This window comes from Leptodactylus fuscus, chromosome 5, assembly GCF_031893055.1.
Source record: "Leptodactylus fuscus isolate aLepFus1 chromosome 5, aLepFus1.hap2, whole genome shotgun sequence".
NCBI lineage: Eukaryota > Metazoa > Chordata > Amphibia > Anura > Leptodactylidae > Leptodactylus > Leptodactylus fuscus.
This window is the reverse complement of record NC_134269.1, coordinates 207,206,115-207,228,848: the sequence shown is the minus strand read 5'-3', so window position 1 is coordinate 207,228,848 and position 22,734 is coordinate 207,206,115. Positions and strand designations below refer to the sequence as shown.

General features: G+C 40.7%; 1 protein-coding gene across 1 annotated transcript in view; it reads left to right on the top strand.

Moving 5' to 3' along the window:
- The first annotated feature begins 3,651 nt into the window (after window positions 1–3,651).
- VWF (von Willebrand factor) overlaps window positions 3,652–22,734 on the top strand; it is a 93,047-nt gene continuing 73,964 nt past the window's right edge. The window contains exons 1-16 of the mRNA XM_075275106.1: window positions 3,652–3,791; window positions 5,086–5,137; window positions 5,449–5,616; window positions 8,700–8,802; window positions 9,043–9,251; window positions 9,740–9,864; window positions 12,822–13,038; window positions 13,339–13,461; window positions 13,709–13,820; window positions 14,386–14,432; window positions 17,097–17,233; window positions 18,597–18,735; window positions 20,329–20,429; window positions 20,720–20,915; window positions 21,408–21,623; window positions 21,965–22,205. Of these exons, the coding sequence (XP_075131207.1) occupies window positions 5,086–5,137; window positions 5,449–5,616; window positions 8,700–8,802; window positions 9,043–9,251; window positions 9,740–9,864; window positions 12,822–13,038; window positions 13,339–13,461; window positions 13,709–13,820; window positions 14,386–14,432; window positions 17,097–17,233; window positions 18,597–18,735; window positions 20,329–20,429; window positions 20,720–20,915; window positions 21,408–21,623; window positions 21,965–22,205 (2,186 nt within the window). The 5' untranslated portion in view covers window positions 3,652–3,791. The remainder of the gene's footprint in view (window positions 3,792–5,085; window positions 5,138–5,448; window positions 5,617–8,699; window positions 8,803–9,042; window positions 9,252–9,739; window positions 9,865–12,821; window positions 13,039–13,338; window positions 13,462–13,708; window positions 13,821–14,385; window positions 14,433–17,096; window positions 17,234–18,596; window positions 18,736–20,328; window positions 20,430–20,719; window positions 20,916–21,407; window positions 21,624–21,964; window positions 22,206–22,734) is intronic.

Below are 22,734 nucleotides of genomic sequence, written 5' to 3'. Positions count from 1 at the left end.
ACCCTCCCCGGGGCCCTGGCATAGTGCCGCCTGAAGCGGTCGCTTCAGGTCGCCTCATGGGAGGTGCGGCGCTGCGTACATCGTTGGCCACATATAAAACATAAAAATAGGTATATAGTATGAGAATGCAAAAAATTGCGTCCATGTGGGCTTTCGATGAAGATCAAAAAGTTGGATCTACAACACAAACAACCGGCCCACAGAAGATTCCTTGTGCCGTTGCTACACAACACAACCCATTGACATGGATGTCGCCGTTACAATGTAACATGGAACTTGTGAGTCATTGAGGCTTCCTCGAAAATGTGACTGGTTTCCTGAGAGGTCTCTTCAAAGAGAAGTACAAAGTCAAGATGGAGGCTGCTGGGAATTGGCGTGCCCTCGTAAACCGTCTTTCATCTACTGCTTTTTGGAACCATAAAGGAGCCAATTCTATTGAGCAAAGGCCAGGAAATATGGCGCTAACGTGTCCCTTGTTGAGATTGTATGTCCCACAAACATGAGACGAAGGCGGAGTTGACCATGGTGTCATGTCAGGTAGAAAGATGTCCTTAGGAGTGGTGGGAGTCTGAGGAACGTCTTCTGGAACAGATCTTACAAAAGTTACTCTTAATATGTTTCGTTCCTCAAAAGAACTTTTTGTTGTCAACCAGATGGACTAGGCTCTTGTCCAGACAGGTCCAGTCCTCGCCTGACCACAGGTTGTGTATGGTATTGCAGCTCAGACCCTCTCACTTTCACGAAGCTGAGCTACAATGCCAGGTACAAGCCAAGGAGAAGATGGCGGACAACTATGGCAGCCATATTCACTTTTTGTACATTAGGATAAGAACCTCAGAAATATTCGTCAAAACTAATCTAGTGACGTTTGCCCATCTCTGGTTGTCTCCATATATAACAAGCAGAGCTCTGCGCACTATATACTACATACGGTATATACTATATAGCACATTATGGAGGAGCATTCATCTCTACTTCTTGGAGACATCTTTATCTGGCACTTGGATTATTTTCCGCTCCTTTATCTGGTGATATAGAGTTGAGCAGAGGCCAGACAGCGCTACCTGCAGTATATCCTCCGCCCCGGCTAATCAGATTTGGACTGTATTTCTTCTAGAACACTTTCTTCCTAATAATGAAATCTCTCAGGATCTTAAGATCTTGGTTTGCATTATACAAGTAAATGGACAAGGAAAGTGAGTAATAGACTCAGCAATGTCTAAGATCTGGATAAGTGCAGGAAAATAAACATAGCGTGCAGGACCCGAGATCTAGAAAGTTCTTTGTACAGTATCTATCTATCTATCTATCTATCTATCTATCTATCTATCTATCTATCTATCTATCTGTCTGTCATCTATCTATCTATCTATCTATCTATCTATCTATCCCATCTATCTATCTATCTATCTATCTATCTATCTATCTATCTATCTCCTATCTATCTATCTATCTATCTATCTATCTATCTATCTATCTATCATCTATCACCTATCTATCTACCTACAGTATCTATCTATCTGTCTATCTATCTATCTATCTATCTATCTATCTATCTATCTATCTCTCTTTCATATCTATGTATCTATCATCTATCTATCACCTATCTATCTACCTACAGTATCTATCTATCTATCTATCTATCTTCTATCTATCTATCTATCTATCTATCTATCTATCTATCTATCTATCTCATATCTATCTATCTATCTATCTATCTCTCTCATATCTATCTATCTATCTATCTATCTATCTATCTATCTCCTATCTATCTATCTATCTATCTATCTATCTATCTATCTATCTCATATCTATCTATCTCCTATCTATCATCTATCTATCTATCTATCTATCTATCTATCACCTATCTATCTACCTACAGTATCTATCTATCTATCTATCTATCTATCTATCTATCTATCTATCTATCTCCTATCTATCTATCTATCTATCTATCTATCTATCTATCTATCTATCTATCTATCATCTCCTATCTATCTATCTATCTATCTATCTATCTATCTATCTATCTATCTCCTATCTATCTATCTATCTATCTATCTATCTATCTATCTATCTATCTATCTATCTCCTATCTATCTATCTATCTATCTATCTATCTATCTCATATCTATCTATCTACCTCCTATCTATCTATCTATCTATCTATCTATCTATCTATCTATCATCTATCACCTATCTATCTACCTACAGTATCTATCTATCTATCTATCTATCTATCTATCTATCTATCTCCTATCTATCTATTTATCTATCTATCTATCTCATATCTATCTATCTATCTATCTATCTATCTATCTATCTCTCTCATATCTATCTATCTATCTATCTATCTATCTATCTCCTATCTATCTATCTATCTATCTATCTATCTCATATCTATCTATCTCCTATCTATCATCTATCTATCTATCTATCTATCTATCTATCTATCTATCTATCTATCTATCTATCACCTATCTATCTACCTACAGTATCTATCTATCTATCTATCTATCTATCTATCTATCTATCTATCTATCTATCTCCTATCTATCTATCTATCTATCTATCTATCTTCTATCTATCTATCTATCTATCTATCTATCTATCTATCTATCTTCTATCTATCTATCTATCTATCTATCTATCTCCTATCTATCTATCTATCTATCTATCTCATATCTATCTATCTATCTATCTATCTATCATCTATCTATCACCTATCTATCTACCTACCTACAGTATCTATCTATCTATCTATCTATCTATCTATCTATCTATCTATCTATCTATCTATCTATCTATCTATCTATCTATCTATCTATCTCTCTTTCATATCTATCTATCTATCTATCTATCTATCTATCTATCTATCTCCTATCTATCTATCTATCTATCTATCTATCTATCTATCTATCTATATATCTCGTATCTATCTATCTATCTGTCTATATCTCTCTTTCATATCTATGTATCCATTTATCTATTTTTATCTCTCTTTCATATCTATCTATCTATCTATCTATCTATCTATCTATCTATCTATCTATCTATCTCTTTCATATGCCTCGTACTGCCATTTGTCTAATGCTGAGAAGAAGCCAGTAGTTAAGCAAAATAATATTTTTTTTTCAAAAACATTTTCTCGAGTAAAGTTTATTTTTTTATTCTTTTCCTCAAATCACATAAAAATCGTACACAATGTTTGTTTTGGCCCATAAAACAAAAGAAAACAAAACTTGAGGTTGCGGCCCTATACAGTTCAATAATATCCACCTTCCATTCCCAAAAGGAACATAAGTCATCACCTATTTAAGACAATTTTTTAAATTTTTTTTTTGCTTTTTAAATTTTTTATTTTTTATTTTACATTTGAACAAGTTGAAAACATTCTCTTGTCTCGGTCTTTACGTAATCCTTTTTTGTTGGCTCATCAGTATTAGCAGCCAATTCTCCCATAAAACCTTTCAAAGTCTAATCAGTCAGGAACGGTTTTCGGTATTTTTTTTTAGTTGTTTCCTTCCATTGTTCGCGTCTGGTCATTAAAGCCAACTGATTTTCCTGATAGGATTTTTACACCATTGTGTCTAGATTCAGACGGATGTAGCACTCACCATTTATCTTTCCTTTTAATGAACAAAAGTTCCTGCCTAAAGTATACATAAGATGTCAAACTTCTGGGCGGCTGTACAGTTTGGTCCGGCGGTGGAGTTGTACGGGGGGCAATGGGCTGCTGATCATCGGGACCACCAGCTTGTTTGGGATCGTACCATCTCGAACAGATTAAGGTAACTGAAATATTTCAATTTTGGATTCCTATGTCTTTCTCTTACTTAAATTTTAATTTTTTTTGCATTTTATTCTGGCAAATTTTTTAATTTTTTTTATGTGGATTGTGAGCCCCATATGGGAATCACAATGTACATTTTTTTTTCCCTATCAGTATGTCTTTGTAGAATGGGAAGAAATCCAAGCAAACACGGGGAGAACATACAAACTCCTTGCAGATGTTGTTCCTGGCGGGATTTGAACCCAGGGCTCCAGCGCTGCAAGGCTACAGAGCTAACCACTGAGCCACCGTGCCGCCCCAAATTTTTAGTTTTTTTGTAATGACTCAACGTCAGGGATTTTCTTAACCCTTTAGCACTAGTTATGTGGACTAGTTAAAGTTTTATCAAACTATGGAAGAATTAAGAATTCATTGAATTTTTTTTAATATATAATATATTTTTGAAAAAAATTACATGAACTTGTTTTTGTTATTTAGCTTTATTCCTTTATTATTATTTTTTATTAATTTTTTTAAAAATAATATATACTTACAATAACCGTTCACTTTTACCATTTATGAGATATGAATTCCAAAAATTCCCAAAAATATATGTATTCAAAAAATTCCCCAAAAATATATGTATTCAAAAATTCAAAAAAGTGAGTGATAAAAAAATTTAAGATTTTTTGTCCCCAAAAAAATATTGTATAAATATCCACCTTTTAGTGATGTATATAGGTGCACAGGTATGTAATGTCAGTTCTGAATAACTTAGGTTTAGTGGTTTTTATAGCGTTGAGTCCAATGGGATGTACTAAAGAGGTAAATTTGGGTACATATAAAAAAATTTAAATTTTTATGCAAATAAAAACTGTTAAAAAGTTGCAAGAACACAACATATAAATGTTATATAAAATTATATGACCCTATTTTTGTACTTTTTGGATGTTTTTTTTTAATTTTGTTTCTTTTTTTGTATTTTAAATTTTAATTAATTTTTTTGTATTTTAAATTTAAATTTTGTTTAAATTTTGTATTTTTTTTAAAATATTTTTAGAACCGTGTTGCTTGCTCTTGTTACTTTTGTTTAAAATCTTGTTTTTTCACATTTGTTGCACTTTTTGTCCCCCATTTATATAAATCTTTTAGCCCCGTGATATATGGTCACCATATATAAATTAAAAAAAACCTTTATAATATGACATTAATATATTAATAATCATATTTTTTTAGAATATTTACTACTTAATTTTTTTGCTTTAATTTGCATTTTATTTGTCGTGGGTTAATTTTTCATATGTTTTGAACAGATGCGTTCCCTGCTGGTGCCCATCTTGTTGTTGGCCTCCGTGATTTCTCCAGGTATGGTAACTGTTTGGAATATAAAAATTGAAAAGAATTTTTGTCGTGTTGATGAATTTTTTATATTAAAAACAGAAATTTTTTTTGAATTTATTGAGTATTTTTTGTGAAATTTTGTTAAATTTTAAGAGTTGCAAAGCCTTGAAGTGATGAAAGTTATAAGTAAAAAGTGAATGACGTAATATAGCATGAAGTACCAAAATAATCTTTAAAAGGATTATTAATAAAGAAGGATAACATTTTTTAAAAAATACCAAAAATATAGTTACAAAAAATTCTAAAATTCTCATTATTTTATTGTGTTCTTTTAGGAAATTCTCTGGATGTGTTTGGTAAACCGGACTGGTCCTCACTGTCACGATGCAGTCTTTTTGGAAAAAATCACATTAGGACGTTTGATGGAACATTCTATGATTTTGTCGGAGACTGTAGCTACATGGTGGCTGGAGACTGTCACAAGCATTCATTCTCCCTACTAGGTGAGTATAGACACACTAATGTCATTATGGTAAGTGGTAGCAAGTCTGGATGGAGAGGGTGAAAGGGAAAATATGATGTCCCCAAGTCCCACATAGAATAATGTCCTCAGGTAGCACACAGTATAATGTCCTCAGGTAGCACACAGTATAATGTCCCCTGGTAACACACAGTATAATGTCCTCAGGTAACACACAGTATAATGTCCCCAGGTAACACACAGTATAATGTCCTCAGGTAGCACACAGTATAATGTCCCCTGGTAACACACAGTATAATGTCCCCAGGTAACACACAGTATAATGTCCTCAGGTAGCACACAGTATAATGTCCTCAGGTAGCACACAGTATAATGTCCTCAGGTAGCACACAGTATAATGTCCTCAGGTAGCACACAGTATAATGTCCTCAGGTAGCACACAGTATAATGTCCCCTGGTAACACACAGTATAATGTCCTCAGGTAGCACACAGTATAATGTCCTCAGGTAGCACACAGTATAATGTCCTCAGGTAGCACACAGTATAATGTCCTCAGGTAGCACACAGTATAATGTCCTCAGGTAGCACACAGTATAATGTCCCCTGGTAACACACAGTATAATGTCCTCAGGTAACACACAGTATAATGTCCCCAGGTAACACACAGTATAATGTCCTCAGGTAGCACACAGTATAATGTCCCCTGGTAACACACAGTATAATGTCCCCAGGTAACACACAGTATAATGTCCTCAGGTAGCACACAGTATAATGTCCTCAGGTAGCGCACAGTATAATGTCCTCAGGTAGCACACAGTATAATGTCCTCAGGTAGCACACAGTATAATGTCCTCAGGTAGCACACAGTATAATGTCCTCAGGTAGCACACAGTATAATGTCCTCAGGTAGCACACAGTATAATGTCCTCAGGTAGCACAGTATAATGTCCTCAGGTAGCACACAGTATAATGTCCTCAGGTAGCACACAGTATAATGTCCTCATGTAGCACACAGTATAATGTCCTCAGGTAGCACACAGTATAATGTCCTCAGGTAGCACACAGTATAATGTCCTCAGGTAGCACACAGTATAATGTCCTCAGGTAGCACACAGTAAAATGTCCTAAGGTAGCACACAGTATAATGTCCTCATGTAGCACACAGTATAATGTCCTCAGGTAGCACACAGTATAATGTCCTCAGGTAGCACACAGTATAATGTCCCCAGGTAGCACACAGTATGATGTCCTCAGGTAGCACACAGTATAATGTCCTCAGGTAACACACAGTATAATGTCCTCAGGTAGCACACAGTATAATGTCCTCAGGTAGCACACAGTATAATGTTGTCAGGTAGCACACAGTATAATGTCCTCAGGTAGCACACAGTATAATGTCCTCAGGTAACACACAGTATGATGTCCTCAGGTAGCACACAGTATAATGTTGTCAGGTAGCACACAGTATAATGTCCTCAGGTAACACACAGTATAATGTCCTCAGGTAGCACACAGTATAATGTCCTCAGGTAACACACAGTATAATGTTCTCAGGTAGCACACAGTATAATGTCCTCAGGTAGCACACAGTATAACGTCCTCAGGTAACACACAGTAGAATGTCCTCAAGTAGCACACAGTATAATGTCCTCAGGTAGCACACAGTATAACGTCCTCAGGTAGCACACAGTATAATGTCCTCAGGTAGCACACAGTATAATGTCCTCAGGTAGCACACAGTATAATGTCCTCAGGTAGCACACAGTATAATGTCCTCAGGTAGCACACAGTATAATGTCCTCAGGTAGCACACAGTATAATGTCGTCAGGTAGCACACAGTATAATGTCCTCAGGTAGCACACAGTATAATGTCCTCAGGTAGCACACAGTATAATGTCCTCAGGTAGCACACTGTATAATGTCCTCAGGTAGCACACAGTATAATGTCCTCAGGTAGCACACAGTATAATGTCCTCAGGTAGCACACAGTATAATGTCCTCAGGTAGCACACAGTATAATGTCCTCAGGTAGCACACAGTATAATGTCCTCAGGTAGCACACAGTATAATGTCCTCAGGTAGCACACAGTATAATGTCCTCAGGTAACACACAGTATAATGTCCTCAGGTAGCACACAGTATAATGTCCTCAGGTAGCACACAGTATAATGTCCTCAGGTAGCACACAGTATAATGTCCTCAGGTAACACACAGTATAATGTCCTCAGGTAACACACAGTATAATGTCCTCATGTAGCACACAGTATAATGTCCTCAGGTAGCACACAGTATAATGTCCTCAGGTAGCACACAGGATAATGTCCTCAGGTAGCGCACAGTATAATGTCCTCAGGTAGCACACAGTATAATGTCCTCAGGTAGCACACAGTATAATGTCCTCAGGTAACACACAGTATAATGTCCTCAGGTAGCACACAGTATAATGTCCTCAGGTAGCACACAGTATAATGTCCTCAGGTAGCACACAGTATAATGTCCTCAGGTAGCACACAGTATAATGTCCTCAGGTAGCACACAGTATAATGTCCTCAGGTAGCACACAGTATAATGTCCTCAGGTAGCACACAGTATAATGTCCTCAGGTAGCACACAGTATAATGTCCTCAGGTAGCACACAGTATAATGTCCTCAGGTAGCACAGAGTATAATGTCCTCAGGTAGCACACAGTATAATGTCCTCAGGTAGCACACAGTATAATGTCCTCAGGTAGCACAGAGTATAATGTCCTCAGGTAGCACACAGTATAATGTCCTCAGGTAGCACACTGTATAATGTCCTCAGGTAGCACACAGTATAATGTCCTCAGGTAGCACACAGTATAATGTCCTCAGGTAGCACACAGTATAATGTCCTCAGGTAGCACACTGTATAATGTCCTCAGGTAGCACACAGTATAATGTCCTCAGGTAACACACAGTATAATGTCCTCAGGTAACACACAGTATAATGTCCTCAGGTAACACACAGTATAATCTCCTCAGGTAGCACACAGTATAATGTCCTCAGGTAGCACACAGTATAATGACCACTGTCATATATATGTGTATATAATAATGATATAATGATATGTTTTATTTTTAGTGGACTTCAAACATGGTAAAAAGAACAGCGTATCCTTGTATCTGGGAGAATATTACGACATTCATATGTATTTGGATGGGACAGCAATGGAAGGAGAGAAAACGTAAGAGAATAGATAAGACAATAGATGTATCCGTGACCACATATATGAGATGTGAAGTAAACATGTCTATGGAGTTGAGAACATGCTTTACTTTTGACCCGGTGCTTTGTTTTTGGCTCAGCTTTGGAAAAACAGCCATGACAAGCCAAGAGAGAAGGTTCAGAGAGGAGTGAGATGTTCTGTCCCCGCGTGTGGAGTGACAGATGGTCAGTAATGTTTGTTCTCCTCTCCCCTATGCAGTATTACTATGCCGTACGCCGCAAATGGGATATTCCTGGAGAATGAGGCCGGATACTACAAACTATCCAGTGAAGAGCGCGGTATAATGGTGAAGATAGATGGCGGTGGGAATCTGCAGATCATACTGTCTAATGAGCACTTTAACAGGACGTGCGGACTGTGCGGGAACTTCAACCAGTTAGCAGAAGATGACTTTATGACTCAAGAAGGTACAATAAAGATCCTACAAAACTTACAGAGGACTTTTCTCCACCTCCTCAAACTCAAGAGCTTTTGATCCTTCAGTAGGATCTTTAGATCCACTGATTCTGGCCCAGTTTCTCTAGCTCACACCATTCCTGAGCAGTCAGTGCAGTTAGCTTTGGTGTCTGGCATGCTAACAAGACTGTCTAATGTCAAGTGGGTGGTGTCAAGTAGGAACAGACAAGGGGGCGTGACTCACAGCTCCAATCAGAGGCAGACAAAGACACTTTAACTTATGGACGATGAGGCAGATTTAGCAGAGCTGATAGAGTTATGACTCCGAAACATAATAGATGCAGCAGAGCTGATGTTGTCATTTTCCATAGAAATGAAACCAACCCTACTACATTACTGCTACTACTAGTGCTAACTACTCCATGACAAACTCGGCTCTGCTAGATGTGAATACAGATTGTGTAGAATTTTTGATGTTTTTTTTTTTTCTTTAACGCAGGGATTTTGGCTGACAAGAGTTACGAATTCGCCAATTCCTGGGCCCTGCAAGGTGGTGATAAGAGATGTAAAAGAATTTTTCCTCCGAGTAACACGTGCAACCTTTCCTCAGAAGCAGCGGAGAAGGTACGCCGGATATTACCCTTCACTAAAGACATTTATATCCGGGCAAGGGGGTATATGGGGGGTCTGGAAGCTGAAATCACACCCCAGGACCGTGACCATCTATCTCATATCTATCTATCTATCTATCTATCTATCTATCTCCTATCTATCTATCTATCTATCTATCTATCTATCTATCTATCTATCTCCTATCTATCTATCTATCTATCTATCTCCTATCTATCTATCTATCTATCTATCTCCTATCTATCTATCTATCTATCTATCTATCTATCTATCATCTATCTATCTATCTATCTATCTATCTATCTATCTATCTCCTATCTATCTATCTATCTATCTATCTATCTATCTCCTATCTATCTATCTATCTATCTATCTATCTATCTATCTATCTATCTATCTCCTATCTATCTATCTATCTATCTATCTATCTCCTATCTATCTATCTATCTATCTATCTATCATCTATCTATTCTATCTATCTATCTCCTATCTATCTATCTATCTATCTATCTATCTATCATCTATCTATCTATCTATCTATCTATCTATCTCCTATCTATCTATCTATCTATCTATCTATCTATCATATCTATCTATCTATCTATCTATCTATCTATCTATCTATCTATCTCCTATCTATCTATCTATCTATCTATCTATCTATCTATCTATCTCTTCTATCTATCTATCTATCTATCTATCTATCTATCTATCTATCTCCTATCTATCTATCTATCTATTATCTATCTATCTATCTATCTATCTATCTATCTATCATCTATCTATCAATCATCTATCTATTCTATCTATCTATCTCCTATCTATCTATCTATCTATCTATCTATCTATCTATTATCTATCTATCTATCTCCTATCTATCTATCTATCTATCTATCTATCATCTATCTATTCTATCTATCTATCTCCTATCTATCTATCTATCTATCTATCTATCATCTATCTATCTATCTATCTATCTATCTATCTCCTATCTATCTATCTATCTATCTATCTATCTATCTATCTATCATATCTATCTATCTATCTATCTATCTATCTATCTCCTATCTATCTATCTATCTATCTATCTATCTATCTATCTATCTCTCCTATCTATCTATCTATCTATCTATCTATCTATCTATCTATCTATCTCCTATCTATCTATCTATCTATCTCCTATCTATCTATCTATCTATCTATCTATCTATCTATCTCCTATCTATCTATCTATCTATCTATCTATCTATCTCCTATCTATCTATCTATCTATCTATCTCCTATCTATCTATCTATCTATCTATCTATCTATCTATCTCCTATCTATCTATCTATCTATCTATCTCCTATCTATCTATCTATCTATCTATCTCCTATCTATCTATCTATCTATCTATCTATCTATCTATCTATCTGAATTTACAGCAGCCATAATCAGGTCCATTTTGCAAAACTTGGAATAAAACATCTCAATTTGCTTTCTGTAAATAGGATTCCTTGTTTCTAGCCTCACTTCCAGGAATGCAGATTCCTTCACCCCCACCGCCCCCTAACACTTAGCTTTTCTGCTGGGCTGGCGATGACAAACAATAAGATCGGTTGATTTTCGCCTTTTTAATGGTTTTTGTTTCTTTTTCCGACCCACTCAGAAGAAATATTTCTTGCATAGTTTGATGAGTCTATTTCGGGATTGGAGCACATAGGATGTGCCGATGATATCCTGACATCAACTGTCCATCTCAAGAAAACCACATGAAAATATCTTTCTGAGCCGAGGATCTAGACAAGTCTAAAGGGTTGCCTATTCAAATGGCCAGAGTGTAATACCACATTTGGCCTGTAGAGGCCACTGCAGGGAAAATGCTTAGTCAGCCCTAGATTACCACTGAGATTATCAGAAAATTTTAAAGGGGTTGTACTGTTATGTAAACTTACTCCTTATCCACAAAACAGGAGATATGTGTTTGATCACTGGGTGTCCGGCCACAAAGAGGAGAGCTGGGGGCGAGGTGCACTGCTATTGGGCTGCCAGGACTGTAATCTGTATTGCTATGGATAGGAGATGTCTCTTTAATGGCACAACCCCTTTATATGAGATTTGCGTTTAAAGGGGTTGAGTGGAGAGTGGTTATAAAGAGTGTCTCTGGCTCTGGAGGACCCATCCTGTCCCGTATTACATAGACATCCCATTCATTTGAATGGACACTGTGTAATACTTCATTTCTCCAGTGGGGGTGCTGAATGGAATTTGATCACTTACTGTGTGACCACCAATCCAATCTGAATGGTGGGGGTCTGAGTATTTTGACCTCCATCTATCTGCAAGATAGGGGATAACTTACCCAGCTGGGAGGCCCCTTTTGGGGCCCTGTTCCATATTTTCAAGTTTTTGGCGTAAACCTCTTGTGGAATTACAGCATTGCGTAAGTTTGTTGTCTTTAACTTTATCCGCTAAGGTAAACCTTGGCAAGAGAAATCTGGAACGGATGAGTCAGAAGGGAAGATTTCGCTCTCGCAATCTACGCTATACATGAATGTTTTTGGTAAATTCTCTTGTCTTCTGGTACCAGAAGTCTTTGGAATTTTTAGAAAACGATCGATATTTGTTTTCCTTTAATGTTCTTTTTAGAAAAAGAATAAAAGCTCACGTAGAAGACGAAAGGCCATATGGGATACCCCTATCCCCCAATTGTAAAAAATTCTGGCCCCCAACCCTCCATAAGTAGGATGAGACAGGTCCACTAGGCCGGAGGAAGGGCCCAGAGGTCTACAGTCTAGACTAGGGAGAGTGGTCAATATGAGTCTGGCCTCCCTGGAGGGGTCTCCAGATTGGGAAGGACTGGAGGGCTGACCACTTCCTGTTCCTTTACGGAATTCTCTCAATTCCTGTTATAGGCCCAACCTACCCCCAAAAATTGGTTTGACCTTACCCTTATTACTCTATATTACAGGACTTCATCCAGAGATGTCAGTACCTAAAAACATCCCCGGTGTTTACGAAGTGTCATCATGTGGTCAACCCCGATCCCTTCATTGCTATCTGTGAGAACGACATGTGCGAGTGTGCGGAGGATGTGCAATGCCCATGTCACACCTTCCTGGAATACACAAGAACCTGCGCCCAACATGGCGTCATAGTCAACAGCTGGCCAATGGAAACTGCCTGCAGTAAGTTCAAGAAACCAGAGGGTGGCGCGTTCAAATCTAAATGGATCCTTGGCAACAGACTACAAACAAACCCGGTGTAGTCTGATTCTACAGTCCTAGTCCCTCCTATCTGTCCCTTATTCCTCGCTAACATTTCAACTGTTAAAGGCAAGGAGAAGAGGACAGGAGCAGACTACACAATATTTCTATGTAGTCTGTGAACATGGAGACACATAGATCAGCATAGGAGCTGTAAATGCAAAATAGTAGAAGATTTTGAAATTTTTGCAAAATTGCTATTTCTGTTTTTCCTCTATACAGAGCCCCAGTGTCCACATGGAATGGTTTACAAAGAGTGTGTGCCGCCATGCCTTAAATCCTGCCAGAGTCTAAATATCAATGAAGCGTGCCAAGAACAGTGCACTGACGGGTGTAGTTGTCCAGGTAAGTACCATTATCTCCTAGATGTCTCGCTTTGCCAGTCCCTCCGACCTGGCGATCACCTGATCACTACATTCTAGCTGCCAACCGTTAACATTTCTAGGCAAGCTGGCCACGTATGTTCCCTGCAGTGGCCACTACAGGTCAAAGGCAGTATTACATGCTGACCATATACAAGGTTGGGCCTGGTCCTCCACGGCCAAGTTTTTGTTATAATATGGCCTCCATTCCAGTATTTTTTCTTCTACAGAAGGCAAAGTTCTTGATGGATCCCGCTGTGTCGCACCGTCAGAGTGTTCCTGTATCCATTCTGGTAACCGATATCCTGTAGGATCCACAATCCAACGAGACTGTAACACTTGGTAGGTGATAACGTGTCTTATATTAATGCTATTCAATGGGTTGTCCAAGATTTGGTTAATTATTCAATTTAATTATATTATTATTATTAATTACGTGCCAAATTTTGCCGTGTAAACTGGTATTTCCACCTTAGAATTCAATCAATTTTCTATCTAGATAAATCTTTATAGAATCTTGTGATATTACTTATTTTGTACTCCAGAGCTGCATTCTTAATTCTGCCCATTACCATTGGAAAAAGAAAGGGGGCAGAAAAGTTTTACGTCAATCAGATTACATTATAGTACCTGAATGCCCATCACTGCCGCAAGCTCTCTAAAGATCCTACATTGAATGCTGGGAGATTTCAGCTCTGAAGCTTGCCCAATTGTAAACACAGCTTTAGTATCGATCAATTTTTTTTGCACTCTTGGTCAGTAGTGGAGTCACATTAACGGAATGAGATGAGCGAAGGCAGGGGCACCACAGGGGTGGTCACAAGACAACCTAAATTTTTGATGTTCATGCTTACGTCTCTGGGGGCTTCAGGATAATTTTACATTTCTGTTTATTTTCCAATTTTAGTTCCTGCAAAGGTGGATTCTGGGAGTGCAGCAACGAAGACTGTCCAGGTAATTCACTACTATGTATAGTCCCTATGCAAAAACTGGAGCGCTTAAAGCAGGGGTGCCCAATACGTCGATCGCGATCTACCGGTCGATCGCGAAGGACGTATGGGTCGATCGCGGGATCGGTGTCTGCTTGTTGACAGTGCAGGCTGAGAATCATCTCCGGACACTGGCAGGCCGGGGCCTTGCACTCGTTCGCGGTCAGAGCCGCGGCGGAGATGATTCTCATCCTGGTTTGTGAACAAGCAGACACCGGAGAGCTGTCTCCTGCTCTCACGCTCCGCTCCACCCAAGGCCCCGCCCCTGGTCTGCTCCGGCCCCGCCCCTGGCACGCCCCCGCCCATAAGAAATGGATAGTAGATCTTATCCATTGGTAAGTTTCTAAAGTAGCTCACATGCTCAAAAAGTGTGAGCACCCCTGACTTAAAGGGTCTTTGATTACATTTTTGAGATTTGAAGACTGAGGCTCCATGGTGCGGAAATTCAGCTTTTTTTTTTGTTGCAAATTTTGCTGTGGTTTTTCCAGGAGTGGATTGCGCAGAAGGCAAAAGTATAAGAAATTCTTATATATTTACCATTTTTTGTAGTATTTTTGACTTCAGCTCACAAAATCTGCAACAAAAAAAGCTGCCTAAAGAGGTTTCCTCATCTGATAGTTTCACCCATCCTCTTGTCTCCTCTCCCTGCACTTCCTGTTTCTCAGCTCATTGCAGCACAGAGTTCCTGCTTGTTGTAAAGGGCGCAGTTATCTCTGGACTTATATAACGCTCAAAACATTTACCTAACCCTTATTAGTGCTTAAAAACTGAAAGCCCAATGTAGTGAGAGTGAGAGAAAAGGAATCACCATCCTGATTTGAGAACACGTCTCTAACCTAGACAACCAGCTAGAGACAATGAGGAGAGAGGTTTAGCTCTATCTGACAAACGGAGCAAGGTAGATAGCGTAATGTATTGGGTAAAACAGTTAGCTCGAGCCACAAGTCTAAATATGACCCTTGAGATGGAATACCCCTTTAACCATCATATTAGGACAATTTAAAGGGGCGATTATTATAATATTATAATAAGTGGTATGACAGGGCGATTTAGTCAGGGTTTAGAGTTCAGAGCGGGGCGTGATCTGGCCCATCTCGGACTCATTGTATTCTGGCTCTGTGTCAAGCCATTAAACCATCGACGTCAGGTCACATTTCCATTCAGCTTTGTCTTCGGCGTAACAATAATCACTTTGTAATAATAAACTTTTATTTGCACTAAACTTTCCACTACTTCAATGTAAAAATTTCCACACCCTAAGCCAAATCGCCCGAAGGTGTGAACGCTACACCTTTCAACAAACTTTATTGTTCGCACACATAGATTACAAAGAGTAAATAATACCACTTAATGTTCTATGGAGTGAGAAACAGGTTTCATTTTATTCAGATCCTATGTTGTTCCTCCTGTCATTCAGAACGTGAGCCCTTGGATCCATGGCCTGATTTCTGGATCCAGTCAGGGGTGAACCTAGCTTTTTTGCCGCCTGAGGCAGACGACAGAAAGCCGCCCCCCCCCACCGGGAGGAGGGGCGAGGTGGAGGGGGCGGGGTGGAGCGGAGGGGGCGGGGTGGACGGGGCAGCGTTAGCAGGCAGAGAGCAGGCAGGGAGAGTACCTGCTCTCTGCTAAGTGTGAGGGGAGGCCCTGTGGACGCAGCACTGCTCCACCACTGGCTTCCCGTGCCGGGCTGCCAAGATGGTGACGCTAAGCCAGTCCAGGACAGCTTGTCCTGGACTGGCTTAGGTCAGCAAAAATGCTGCTGGTGCCCAGTGGGGACAAAGGCCCGTCTCTCACGTCATAGTCAAGTCACAATCATCAGTACATGAGAGTCCATGTCACAGCCCACTAGCTTCCAAATCAAACTGGTTCCTCCATTCATGCGACCACACCCCTCTATACCGGGACATTATATTCCAGTGAATGTTGCCCACTCCCCACCCTCAGTCCTTGAAGGAAAAAGATTGAACCTCAATTTGTTCCCTTTGGTTACTTGCTAATAGTGAGATGTCAATTTACCCAGTTTTTTTGGGGAGTCTCACAGTTTTCAGGCCCCGTAATCCTTTTAATATTCACTTTCATCCTGCCAGTCGCTTCATTAGAATTAATTGTGATGTCAGTTCTGTGAGTATTAATGGGGAAGTAATTGGGTTACTTACTTTGGCAAAGACAATGTGCACCTACTGCATCATACTACACCCAGAAGGGGTTCACTAGACGGCAAAGGCAGGAAACACTTCTTAAAGTGAGCCTGTCACATTGAACATGGTGTCTGATCTGCAGGCAGCCTGTTATAGAGCAGGAGGAGCTGAGAAGATTGATATATAGGTTTCTGGGGAGAGATACAGTGTAACCTGTCATTTATTCATTGAAAATTCTGCTCTTTCTATGCTTAGGAGTCTAGTGGGCGGTCCTCGTCTTGGCTGTCAATCACTGATAGGACCGCCCACTGGGCAGAGATTTAGATGAATACCTGAATATTTCTCCACAAACCTATATATCAATCCGCTCAGCAACTCCTGCTCTATATGATGCCAGTAGATTGGAGCACGTGGAAGGTTCCCTTTAAATTGCCGAACATTATACTACATGTAATTCTTAATATTTTATTTGTTGTATTATTTTTGCTCAGGGGAATGCTACGTCACCGGTCAGTCTCACTTCAAGAGCTTTGACAACAAGCATTTTACCTTCAGTGGGATCTGCCATTACCTGCTGGCAAAAGACACGGTGGATGGATCTTTCTCCGTGGCCATAGAGACCGTGCAGGTAACACCTTAGATCAAATGGGAAGTCTCAGAGTGGCTAAAGAGACAAACATGGGGTGTTGGATAAGTAAATGGACTGCTATAAGGTTTGCTAAAGAGGACCTGTGGCTAGAACATATGGTCAGATGGACCCACTAAAGGTCCGGAAGATTCTATAATGGATCCAGGTTCTGACTCTCCACGTTGAGGACTCACCACAACATGGGCCATGAGGAGAAAAGATGACCATGACCATATGGACATAATAAAGGTAGGTATGTGTGTTTAGGGAGGTGGTTCCTTTACTTGGAGTCCCACTTTATGAGTTATTTGGGCTTAAGTCATCCATGTGTTATAACTGGAGCTGTTCTGTAAGTCTACTTTCTATTGTGGGCTATCTATCTAGTGGGCTTAAAGGGAGTTTGTCTGGTCCAAAATGCCCCGTAAACCAATAACAGTGCCATGTAGGGGTCTTTAATGGAAACAGAAACATACCCGTGTGGCGAGAAACCGATGAAGCAATGCAGAGATAATCAGCTTTTTATTGATATACAAATCAGCCTGCAAGTGCACAGGGGGTGGGGCCTGATTTGTCAGATTTGCCTACAAACAGATTTGACTCTCCTCTGGAATCACAGCTCAATGAGACCTCTGTAGCTGTAAATGACATCATCATCCTCTTGTCTGTGCCACAACTGTCAATAGACAAATCTGCCAAACTAGACCCCGCCCCCAGTGCACTTGCAGGCTGATTTGAGGATTATCTCTACATTCCTTCATTTGTTTGTGGCCACAAAGGTATGTTTCTACCACATTATAATTGGTTCGGGAGGTATGTTGGACTTTACAGAGTTCCTTTCATGGTCGGCCATTTATCTGAATGACTGCCTATCCCCATCCATTATAGGCCCGAGAAGGCTGCTGGTTCTGATCCCTTTAATTGTGAAAAGTCCGTTTGGTGTTTACTGTAAATTGTGAGATCTCTTCTTCCTCTCATCTCAGCCTTTCTGGTGGACAATGTGCTGGGAATACACCATTAGCCGTACGCCAAGGCAGATGGAAACATGGAGTCAGATCAAGAAAGGCGTCCAAGTTTTGATAATAATTGATCTTCCAAGTACACAGCTCCCTCTCATGATTATGGACTCTCACAATTACTGCACATGCCTATGAAAAACTGGCAAAGGGGCGTGTGGTCACTGTGATAGGCCTGCCATTAGACTTCTAGCTAGATCTTATTAAGGACCGCCCCTGAGGAGCCAGTGTTTACACTTTTACTGATACAGAGGTCAAAGATTAAATCAAATAATACTTCCAAGGACTCATTACGCTCCTGTATTACTAACTTTTAACACTGATTAGTCTATTTTCCTTGATATTTTTAGTGTGCGGATGACCCCGACGCTGTGTGCACCAGATCAGCCACAGTGCGCCTCCTGGACGTTCATAATATTACACTCAAACTCAAACATGGCGGCGGAGTCTCCATAGATGGACAGGACATCATGCTTCCTTTGCTCCACGGTAATAATCCTTCATAGTATGACATCATAGTGTACTGTACATTTTTGCCATTTTTATTCTACAAAACCCACTAAACTAGAGTGAAGTTATATGAGTAAATATTCGTATTTCCCATGAAATATCAATTGTGAAGCATCTTTCTTCTTAGAATGCCATATTGTGCCGTTCCTCTGTTGTTTGACAACTGGGTGTAACCATTCCCTTTGTTCCTAGACAGTCTGATATTGTCGGCTCTAGTTGGACAGTGTCAGAGGGTGTTGGGAAATGCCCCCAATTGGTCACACCCAGTTGTCTGGGTGTTATGTAACTCAGTGGCGTAACTAGGAATGGCGGGGTCCCATGGCGAACTTTTGACATGGGCCCGACCCCCCCAGCCCCCGACCGACACTGAAGGCCTCAACCTGCCAGGATCGGTAAGTATATAGGGCCCGTTACTCCAGATGGTAATGGCCTATTAAAAGAAAACAAAAAATGCAGCGGTAGTGACTGTCGCGGGGCCCCTAATGTCCGGTGCCCTGTGGCAGCTGCCTCTGCTGCTACGTCGGTAGTTACGCCGCTAAGTGGATGGTTAGCTTAAAAGGGAAGTTGAAATTTACTTACCTAATCAAGTTGGATGCTGATGATGGACCCAGGGGTTCCAGCCACGTTATCGGAGTCAGTATTCTGCACCCCTGGGTTGCTCCACCCCTTTCCCCGATCTCACAGGTATTTATTGACTGATTATAGTAAAGCCATCCCCCATAGCACAGGTAATCAATTCTGTATGAGATTGGGGAAGGAGGGAGCCGCACCCCACTGGGTGGAGCAAGCTTCTTGGGAGATTGGGGGGAGGGGGGCGGGGCAAAATGCTGCTTCCGATCTCGTGAGCCAGGGATCGTGACGTGGCCAGAACTACACCCTAACCAGGTAAGTAAATTTCAACTCCTAGGAGAACCCCTTTAAGAAAATTGGAGGAGAGTCATTGAACACTAGGGTCCCAAATTGGTAATAGGGCCGTCACCTACTACATACCCTTTATACAGAGGTGGAGCTTGAAGCCCATGGGCAAAATCTGAAAATGGGCCCCTATTTACATTGCATCATTTAAAGTATAGGTATATTTTACGTGGCCGAGGGAACTTTAGGGGCCCTCAACTGCTCTATAGCTATACCCTACAGGTACCAGGCCTTAGTACCTCTGCTGGTTTCCAGGGCCCTATAGCTATGCCCTGCATGATCAATTGGGGGTGCAGAAGTAGCAGTCGAAACCAGGCCCAGGACCCTGAGGTGGCCCCAAAGGTCCCTCTGCCCTATAAGATATACCACCATTCTAAATTACTGGGGCCCATTACACATTCTGCATTAGGGCCCAGGAGCTGCTAGTTACGACTCTGATAATAGGTTACTGAATGAGCCCATGTAGGTGTTTCATCATCTGCCAGTTTCCGGTGATACAATTTCGGAGACAGATCATTGCGGTGGGCGAGCAGTCTGCGTCTAAGTGCATTAGAATGGAAAATGTCATTAAGACGGCTGCCTGGTGTCTGACTTGTCTCACAAGAGGCTGAGATGGAATTTGTGAATCCTAAATGGTTGTAATTGGATTCCTAACAGGTTCCCTCCGTATCCAGACCACAGCCTTATCGTCAGTGCGGCTCTCCTATCGGGAGGATCTACAGATTGATTGGGATGGCCATGGAAAACTAATGGTTAAGGTGAGGAACAATAAGCTGATCACAAAATATCTCCCTCGGCAGTAAGTGTTCAATTTCCCTGCAGCGCCACCACAGGGGGAATGAAGCATTACAACAGTGCCCATTCAAATCAATGTGTTTTGTTTAGTGCAGGACAGGACGGGTCCTCCAGAGAAGGAGACGCTCTTTGTAACTTCTCCTTACTCTGAGCAGAGGACCCCTCTATTAACTCATTTTTTATGAATTGGGTGTATAGAAACGGGTTTTTCTAAATGGTCCAACTCCTTTACTTTTTTGGTGTCCCGTCACAGCTTTCTCCAGTTTTTGCTGAGTCTACTATTGGCCTATGTGGGAACTACAATGGAAATCAAGGCGATGACTTCCTTACAGCTTCAGGACTTGTGGAGACCAGCGTTGAAGATTTTGGAAATTCTTGGAAGCTGAATGGTGACTGTGCAGATCTGGTTAGACAAGACACCGATCCATGTAATCTGAACCCCAGGCGAGGTAAGGGTCTATGAAGAGTAGAGGGAACCTCATGTTCAGCTTGGCCGACAAAACCAAAATGGGTTGTCCTAAAGTTGTGAGGTTGGAATCTGTAACCACCCACCATTAAGGCTAGAGTCACACTTGCGCCATGTTTTCTTTAATTCGTATCCCCTGCGGACCCCATAGACTATGATGGGGTCAACTTGGTTTCTGCCAGTTTCAGTATAAAAGTCCGTGAAGGATCTTTCTCACCACCAATTTTCGGTGGAATCTGTGATGGAGACTCCAACGTAGATGTCAACGAAGTCTAAGTCTTCTGCAAATGTGGAAGCCATGACACCAGTGAGACCAGACCCTCTTCTAGAAATGTTGTAATAGAAGTTTCCTCCTCTTCTCCCTCTTTTGTTGGTGTCCCTTGGTTGACCAGACTCTTTGTATCAGACGTCAACACTTGTCTACGTGGCCAGAATAAATGTCATACTAACCTTCTCTTGACGAATGTCTCCATAGCCAGATTTGCAGAGGAAGTCTGCTCCACCCTCATGGACTACACATTCCAGCCATGTCACAGCGAGGTCAACCCTCTTCCATATCTGAAGAATTGTCGCTATGATGTCTGCTCTTGTTCCAACGGGAAGGAATGTATGTGTAATGCTATTTCCACCTATGCCATGGCCTGCTCCAGGAAAGGCGTTCTCATCGAGTGGAGGTCACCTGAATTTTGCCGTAAGTGGACTCTAGGTTTCACGTCTCCATTGTGTTTGATTGTTGTTTGGTTTTCATGCACTGGTGATGTCATATGACCAGTGGTATGTTGACACCATTGAGGTCAATGTTATGGGATGGTATATGGGTGGGTCATAATAGTCAGAGCATGGCCTACTCCAAACAAGACCATACAAAAAACAGAATTTGCTGTTTTGTGCATTCCCTGACCCCAAACCCACTTACCACCGTTCAGATGAGTTGAGGTGCCAACTACACACCAGGCCCCAATGCCCACCCCCATATCCTAGTCAGCTCTGCTGTGTCATCTGTCTATATTATTCCAATGTTCTATATTCCAGCGATTAAATGTTCTGAGGGGAAGATTTACCAGCAGTGCGGGAGTCCGTGTAACCAGACCTGCCGATCCCTGTCTTATCCTGACGCTAACTGCAGGGAGTTCTGCATGGAGGGATGTTACTGCCCCCCTGGACTGTACACCAATGAGAATGGAGAATGTGTCCCCAAGGCCGAGTGCTCCTGTTACTATGATGGAGAATTATTCCAACCAGATGATGTGTTCTCAGATCACCATTCCATGTGGTACGTGAACAAAAAAATCAATTTTCATCCATGGACATTTATATTCAAAGGTTTATTGGCACATCATGTATTATACTATTCTGCTGGTACAGTCACTGTGTACATACATTACATTACTTCTCCTGTATTATACTCCAGAGCTGCGCTCACTATTCTGCTGGTACAGTCACTGTGTACATACATTACATTACTTATCCTGTATAATACTCCAGAGCTGCACTCACTATTCTGCTGGTACAGTCACTATGTACATACATTACATTACTTATCCTGTATTATACTCCAGAGCTGCGCTCACTATTCTGCTGGTGCAGTCACTGTGTACATACATTACATTACTTATCCTGTATTATACTCCAGAGCTGCGCTCACTATTCTGCTGGTGCAGTCACTGTGTACATACATTACATTACTTATCCTGTATTATACTCCAGAGCTGCGCTCACTATTCTGCTGGTACAGTCACTGTGCACATACATTACATTACTTATCCTGTATTATACTCCAGAGCTGAGCTCACTATTCTGCT